At 28.5% G+C, this 8,801-nt stretch overlaps 1 protein-coding gene across 4 annotated transcripts in view; it reads right to left on the bottom strand.

Moving 5' to 3' along the window:
* The window catches only part of LOC117176938 (myelin regulatory factor-like protein), a 277,814-nt gene extending 273,155 nt beyond the window's left edge, over nt 1-4,659 (bottom strand). For all 4 annotated transcript variants that reach the window (XR_004467639.1, XM_033367340.1, XM_033367341.1 and 1 more), the window contains exon 1: nt 4,433-4,659. Coding sequence is in view for 3 of the 4 variants with exons in the window: in XM_033367340.1 (XP_033223231.1) it covers nt 4,433-4,466 (34 nt within the window). In the remaining variant the exon portion in view is untranslated. The remainder of the gene's footprint in view (nt 1-4,432) is intronic.
* Between the last annotated feature and the right edge of the window lie 4,142 nt (nt 4,660-8,801).

Raw genomic sequence — 8,801 nt, 5'->3', positions numbered from 1 at the left:
TATTTTAACTATTTGTAACGTCGCGAGATTTATGGGCGACCGCGTATGTCAGCAAAATGTTATCACATAGATTATATTATGATTCGGAATTTTCTGACTACAGCGAATCATGTTCGTGGGATTTGCCCAAACTGTAAATTGAATTTGTTGACCCAATTCATTTAAAATCGCACAGATAATAATCTATGGTGAACTCACAGAAGTATTTTCCACTCAATGTGTTGTTTTAAAAGGGATTAAGCAAGCGGAAAGCACACGCTTCTGCACAGCGCATAATGCATGACGCACAAGGTTCTCGACCAATCACAGGCCTTCATTTCAGTCGCTGTGATTCTCGCACAGCATGGCGTAGAAGACATCGATAAGTTCGTTGCGTTGCACTTTTATGCATTCTGCAGCCTTCTTGTGCAATCGGCAGCCGCTTGTATCAGACGATTTTCAATTTTCTGTTTCATTCCAAAGGACAGACGAAGAAGTTATTTCACATAAAATCACTTACTTTTATAAATATTGAAATAATTGTTCATGTAAAACAAAGTTTTCACCATTCTCACGTCAACACTTCACAGCTTACGCTTGTTGACACCACTTGACGCTAGTGCATAGGAAGCAAGTACGTGGTTCTGTGTACGTTGAAGCGTGTTCTCTTGTGCGTTATTCCTTGTGCTTATTCGCTATGAAAAAGTGTGCGCTATGAAAAAGTTGAATGAGTTTGGTCCCTTTTATTCTTTTTTGTCTCTTTTTTTTTGTTGCAAAGGGGTAAATTATAGTTTAATATTAAAGAACAAGTGAAAAGATTAAAAGGAACTGGGTAAGTATCCTTGGAAAAATTAGGGGTAACTAAAGCGTATTTTCAGAAAAATTAAACATCTTCTAGGCTTATAATGTGCAGAAATTGTCAAATGAACCCACTGAATTAGTAGATTTTTACTAATTAGTAGTAAGCAAATTTTCTCTATTTAAATTAGAAGAAAACTACTAATTAGTCGTAGTTTTTTAATAGTTCAAATGGTACCGATTTAAGTTTAGAGATTTTTATGATTTTTCTAGAATGGCGAAAAAATTCTAAGATTTACTACAGGAAAATCTTAATAGACTTATACTGACTTTTCTATAATATTTTTTCGTGATGGAAGACTACAATATATTGTAAAAGATTGCACGAGATCTCATGTGATTGGATAGTATTACAGACAGAGTAAACATCAAGGTAATGTTAAACGAAAAAATCCAATAAACATTGATAAACGATCGATTAAATAATGAATTATAAAATAGGTACTAAATAATATTTGTATTTACATAAATATTTGTAGTAAGAAAAGAAGATTTATTGTCTTTTTCGGTTCAATTTAACTGGTAGAAAATTATTTTTTTTATTAATTTTTTAAACGTAAATTGTAACTATTAAATTTTAGGATGAAAACTTATCTTTCTTAGTTGACAATTAAACTATTTTAGTAGAAAATGTAACAATTTTATTAAGAATGAGATTATTGATTTCAAAAATTAAATACTTAGTAGACAATTAACTTTTTGTTGAAAATTGATTGTGTCAGGTGGAAAATTCTTTTTCGTTAGAAAATTATCTTCTTTATTGGAAATTTATGTTATTGGCTCTGGATTCAACTATTTGGTTAAAAACTTCTTTTCTGGTTTAATACATATATATAATAATTTTGGCGTAAAGCTTATTTATTTTTTTAGTTTAAAATTGAACTATTCGGTAGACAATTAAACTAGCTTGATATACAATTCAGGTATTTGTTTAAAAATGTAACTATTTAAAAAATTAACCACTTTGTAGAAAAATAACTTTTTTGTTTATAATACGCCTTTTTGATTAAAAATGAAACTGTTTGATTGAAAATTATTATGCTTTTATCAAGGAGTGAAAAATATCGTAAAAAATTTGTTTTTGTTAATTCAATCCAACTGTTTTTATTTCGATTAAAATACCTTTCTTTAAAATATAAATTATTAAATTATTCGTTGAAAAATATTTTTTTTAGGTTGAAAATTCAACTACACTTGCTTGAAAGTTCAACCACTTTCTTAAACAAATTTTTTTTACCAATGATTCATAAGTTTAATTAAAAATTCAATTTTTTGTAAAAAATTAAGTTTTTCATCACTAAGAATTTAATTATTTTATGGTAAATTCAAATAATTGATTGAAAATTGTTATTATTTTTTTATATTGTCGAGTTAAAAATTCAATTTTTTTTTTGAAAATTCACATTTTCGGATAAAAAATTCAAGAATTTTAGAGAAAATTTAACTATTCAGTTGAAAATGTATATGTATTTTTAAAAGTATGCCTTTCTTGGTAAAAAAATGAAATTTTTTGAATGAAAAAAATCTGTTTTAGTTGAGGATTCAAGTAATTTGTTGAAAATTCGTTCTTTTTTGCGATTAAAACTTTTTTTTATATTAAATTAACTTCTTTTGTTGACTAGAAAATTCAAACAATTTGGTATAGAATAAATCTATTATACAGTACATACTCCATTTTTGGTTAAAACTGATCTTGTTTAGTTTAGATAGAAATTCAGTTGTGAAGATAAACAATTTTAGAAACGAAAAAAATGAGTGGGCGATTTGAGGTTTCGAGTTTTGACTGGGAAAACTGAAAAATCCCGAAAAATAAAATTCCCAAAACTGTGAAATTCACAAATAATAAAATTTGAGATTACTAAAATTCCTCAATTGCAAAATTCCCGCAGGATAAAAATTCCAAACAGTTTATGATAAATCTGAATTTAAAATTTCCGATTATTAAAATTCCCGAATTTAAAATTTTCCGTATAATAAAATTCCTGAATAATAAAATTCTCGAATTGGAAAATTTCAGAGTAATATAATTCCCGAATTAAAAAATTCCGGAATCGGAAAATTCTCGAATAATAAAATTCCTAAACTATAAAATTCCTGAATGATAAAATTTCCGAATAATAAAATTCCCGAATTGGAAAATTCCAGAACAATAAAATTCCCGAAGAATAAAAATTTCATAAAGTTTATAATAATCTGAATTAAAAAATTTCCGATTACTAAAATTCCCAAATTGAAAAATTCCCGAATTACAAAATTCCTAAATAATAAAATTCCCGATTAATAAAATTTCCGAATTGAACAATTCCTGAATAATAAAATTCCCGAATTGAAAAATTCCAGAAAAATTAAATTTCTGAGTACTAAAACTTCCAAATTGAAAAATTTTCGAATAATAAAATTCCCGAATTGGAAAATTCCAGAATAATAAAATGCCTGTATTAAACATTTCTCGAATAATACAATTTACGAATTATAAAATTACTTACTAATAACATTCCTAACTAGTTTATAATATTACCGAATTGAAACATTTCCGATTACTACAATTTTTGAGTGCTAAAATTCCAGAATTGAAAAATATCCAAATAATAAAATTCCCGAATTTGAAAAATCCTGACAAATAAAATTCCTAAAAAGTGTATAATATTACGGAATTTGAAAATCCCAAATAATAAAATTTCCGAATAAAAAAATTTTCGATTAACAAAATTCCCGAATAATAAAGTTCCAAACAATTTATAATATTACCGAATATAACACTTTCGGAATTATAAAATTCCTGAATAATAACATTTCCAAACTGAAAAATTTCAGAATAATAAAATTCCCAAAAAAAATTTTAATAATCTAAATTTGAAAATTTCTAATTACTAAAATTCCCAAACAGTTTACAATATTATCGAATTGTAAAATTCCCGACAATTTATAATGCCACATAATTTTAAAATTCCCGGAACTTGTTTATAAATAAAAAATGTTTAATTGTAATAATTAAATTAATGTTATAAATGAAATAAAATTTAATTTTTTTAATTCGGGAGTTTTCGGTTAGGAATTTTATTATTCGGGAATTTTCAAATTCGATAATATCACAAACTGTTTAGGAATTTTATTATTCGGAAATTTTATAGTTCGTCAGTTTTCCAATAGTAGAATTTTATTTTTCGGTATTTTTTGCTGGTCCTTTTGCCTATGTGAACTGGAGAGTGGAGACACGGATGAGCGCATCACGTGGCTGTCAAACTAGTCGTATTATTAATTCCGACCGTCAATTGTTAGCGAACTAAGCTCAGCAATAATGGTACCAAAACTAGGTTATCATTCGACAGAGAAAACACGGTAAAAATCTGCCCCAGAAAATACCGTTCTCCAACAAATTGTTCGCCAAGTAACGAAAACCAAGTAACCAAGTTACTTCCTTGACACTAAGAAGTTGGGTGAGTTTAACGAAAGACGGAAAAGGTGGAAGAGGTGGCAGATTTGAGAAGTTCTATTGCAGCTTACGGTTGCGACGGTACCAGTAAATTTCAAACGGTTTCCGATTGGTAAATTAAAGTGGATTAGTGGATATTGTGTCAAGATGAAGAAAACTCACCAAGAATGGCCTGAAGGGTTTCCGCTTCATCCATGTCCGCTTTCTGCTCAACATCAACATTTTTTTCCTCCCCACATCTTACACGAGACACCTACGTTTTTACAGAGATTTTCCACTGTCACACACTATTTTCACTTCTGAATTTGACCGACACAGTTGCGCACGAGATGAGCCCGAGGAACCATCTTTCGTCAACAGGAACTTGAATGCGAACTCACTCGGACTCGCGGACTGGTACTGCCGCAACGCCTAACGCGTCGGAACTCGTTTGGTGTCGTTTCGTCTGGTGTGGATCCTCGGATCGAGGTTGTTGTCATTCTTATCGACCATATTCCTGCCTTACCGACTGCTTTCGGCGCCAACATTTGATTTAGATAACCATTTCTTCTCGCTCAGAAGGGATCGTCCATAGACTACGTTACCACTTGGGGGGGGGGGGGGGCACAACACCTGTGGTTGGTGACGGGTAGGACGGGAGAGGCAATAAAAGTAACGTGACACAAACCTTTTAGAATTTACATAAATTTTTTTTTCTCTAAACTTACATATGGTAACGTTCTTAGTACGTTTCCAGATGATGAATGTTTTTGATAGTAAATTTATCTATTTGCTTAGAAATTCTTCATTTTAGTTGAAAATTCAAGTTTTTGGTTCAGATTTCTCGGATTTTGTTTAAACCCGTCTTTTTTGTCGGAAAATTGATATTGTTATTCATAAATTCGCCTTTTTGGTAGTAAATTAATCGTTTTATTTGAAAATTCGTATTTTTTAGTAGAAACTTCAACTTTTTGGTTAAGAAATCTTAAATTTTTTTAATTCGACTTTTTGGTAGTCAATTAGTCTTTTTATTTAAAAATGTATCTTTTTTAAGTCAAAATTGAACTTTTTGGTTGCAAATATTTAGATTTTATTAAAAATTCTTTTTTTCGGTAGAAAATTAGTCTTTTAGTTAAAAATTCACCCTTTTGGTTAAAAACTTAACTACTCGGTTTTAAAATTGAACTACTTCCTTAAAAACTAAAAAAATCCTTTCCTTCTTAAAAAGTCAACTTTTTGATTGAGAATTCTTAAATTTGATTAAAAATTCGTCTTTTTTGGAAGTAAGTAATTGTTTTAGTTTAAAAATTCATCTTTTTTAGTTGAAAATTCAACTTTTTGTTGAGAAATCTTGCATTTAAAAAAAAAAATTTTTGTGGTATATTAATTTTTTGGTTAAGAATTTCTGAATTTAATAAAAAAAACTTGTCTTTTTTGAAAGTAAATTAGTCTTTTTGTTTCAACATGTACCTTTTTAAATTGAAAATTTAAATTTTGTTTTCGAATTTTTAGATTTTATTAAAAATTCTTTTTTTCCGGTAGAAAATTAATCTTTTAGTTAAACAATTCACCCTTTTGGTTTAAAATTTAACTACTCAGTTTTAAATTTGAACTACTTTTTTAAAAATTAAAAAAATTCTTTTTTTTTTAATTCAACTTTTTGGTTGAGAATTCTTCAATTTTATTGAACATTCGTCTTTTTGATAGTAAATTAATCGTTTGGTTTAAAAATCAATCTTTTAAATTGAAAATTTAACTTTTTGGCTGAGAATTTTTAAATTTGGTTAAAAATTCGGGTTTTTAGGCAAAAAATTAATCTTTTTGTTTAAAAATTTATATTTTTGATTAAAAAATTAACACCTACATTTTAAAATTAAACTACTCTCTTAAAAATAAATTTTTTGCTTCCAATTCAATATTTTATTTTAAAAATCATCTCGGGATGGAAATTGAACTGTTTTGTTGAAAATTTATTCATTTTTTTCGTTGAAAAATTACTTTGGTAATTGAAAATATACCTATTCCATTTTTGGTAGATTCGATTTAGTCAAAGTTCGTCTTTTTACATTCTCATCAGAGAAGATATTATATTTGTGTAAAATTTGCCCCCCCCCCCAGTTTTGATCAAATGTCCACGTTTTGAGACCCCCTGAATCCGAAAAACAAGTTTTTACAAATGTGTCTGTATGTCTGTCTGTATGTATGACTGTCTGTAAACACGATAACTTTTTAAAAAATCAATCTATTAGATTGGCTTTTGATACACTCATTTAGTGTCCTAAACTAAAGGCCAAGTTCGTTAGCCAGTCACTTTGGATAAAAATTCAAAAAGTGAACACATTTTTAATATTTTTGAGACCACTTTTTTGAAATTCAAAAATTCTCTTTACAGTTATTCATAGTATTTAAAAAGTCAAAGAATTTATCCTCATGACTTTTTCCATAAAATGAAAAATTACCACAGTTATAGCATTTACAAAATTCCAAAAAAAAACACGAAAATGAACATTTTATGCCAAATAATGCACGATATGAAAAAAATTCAAGAGAAGAAAAATGTTGCTTTTCGAATGCCCTTCAAGATTATCATAACAACTTTTTGAATTTTCTTGAAAAATCAAAAATTCAAATTTTGACAGCACACACAGTAATGAAAAATCCAAAAAGTAAATTTTTCGGCCAAACTGTGCAAAATACGGTAAAAGATGATAGAACAAAAATTGTGCATTTAAACAAGATCTACAAATTTTATTTGAACCCCATTTTGATAGGATGCGTAGTTTTTGATTTAATAATGAAAAACAGCATAAACAGTTAAAAAAATCTGCCCTCTGCGTGGGCACATTCTTAACACAAGTATTGTCTTTTAATTTATTTTTCATCGCGTGTGTGGGGTTTCAAAAAATTGAATTTTTTATATTTTTAATACTATTTTTTACGATTAAAACCAAAACAGAACTATCAAAAATTATAAATGACAAATAAATAATTTTCACATTCTCATCAGAGAAGGCATTAGATTTGTGTATAATTTGACCCCCCCCCCCATTTTTTGTTAAATGTCTAGGATTTGAGACCCCCTGAATCCGAAAAATAGGTTTTTACGAATGTGGCTGTCTGTCGGTCTGTCTGTATGCATGCCTGTCTGTCTGTGAGCACGATTACTTTTGAAAAAATCAATCTATTAGATTGCCCTTTAGTACACTCGTTCAGGGTTTATTAGCCAGTTATTTTGGATATAAAATTCAAAAGGTGAGCGCATTTTGAATATTTTCGAGACCAGTTTCCTTCAAGATTCAAAAATTCTCTGTACGGATATTCGTGTTATTCAAAAAGTCGAACAATTTATCCTAATAACTTTTTTCATAAAAGCAAAAATTACCAGAGTTATAGCCCTTACGGAATTCCAAAAAACACAAGGAAATGAACGTTTTAAGCCAAATAACGCACGATATGAAAAAAGTGAACAGGAGAAAATTTTTTATTTTTAAATTCCCTACAAGATTATCATAACATCTTTTCGAATTTTCTTGAAAAATCGAAAATTAAAATTTTGACAGCATCAAAAAATCATGAAAATCCAAAAATTACATTTCTTCATTCAACAATTTCACAGTATTTTAAATATTCTCAAATATATAAATACATAAAAAAATATATATAATATAAGTTTTTGGTTTCGCTCCTGAAGGGGGGCCGGGAATGTGAAAATAACACCATATGAACTCCCATCTGACACAACGCTGCTGAAGGTTGGTGACCTTCTCAATATAAAACACTAACCAGGTTTGACTCTCGGTTTAAACTAATCTCCCTTCCCCCTCCTCCCACCCTCACTAATCGAAGTTTCGTAGAACTGTTGTTGTAACTAGACTTTCCACCTTAGACGCTTTGAGAGACTCTTTTAGTGAATTATTAGAAGATGAAGAAATAAGAGACCACAACTCCGATGTAGAACACGATGCGGTAAAAAAATTAAATTAACAAAGTCTGGTGCACTGAGGTTAGGTATATAATTTTAAATGTAAAATGATTCGATGAAACAAATCAATCCTTTCTTCGACCATTGATATTTATTGATTTCAAATCGTAGATTTCAAATTATTTATGTCTTACGATCCAATCGTAAATCGAAAAAATAAATATGAGTCAAAAAAACATGTTCTTCGAAACTCAGATATGTTTTTTTGACTCATATTTATTTTTTCGATTCACGATTGGACCGTAAGACATAAATAATTTGAAATCTACGATTTGAAATCAATATAATTTTAAAGTTAAAAAACGGTAAGGCTGCTGCGTAGACCGTATGAGTAACGTTTAAATCGTAAAAATAACATTAGAAATGAGCGAATTCAGTTGATGAAAAAACGACAGAAAATTAAATAAAATGTTCAATAACAACAAATTTTTTAAAGGATGAACATTTTTTTTAAACGAGATAACGAAACTACGTCTGTTTTAATACCAGTTCATGTCATGAATAATAATAATAATAATAATAATAATAATAATAGTAATAATAATAATAATATACATTTATGGGAATGAT

The sequence above is a fragment of the Belonocnema kinseyi genome, chromosome 7 (genome assembly GCF_010883055.1).
Source record: "Belonocnema kinseyi isolate 2016_QV_RU_SX_M_011 chromosome 7, B_treatae_v1, whole genome shotgun sequence".
In the NCBI taxonomy this organism is placed as follows: Eukaryota; Metazoa; Arthropoda; class Insecta; order Hymenoptera; family Cynipidae; genus Belonocnema; species Belonocnema kinseyi.
The sequence above is the reverse complement of the archived record's forward strand: the minus strand, read 5'-3'. Positions and strand labels throughout refer to the sequence as shown.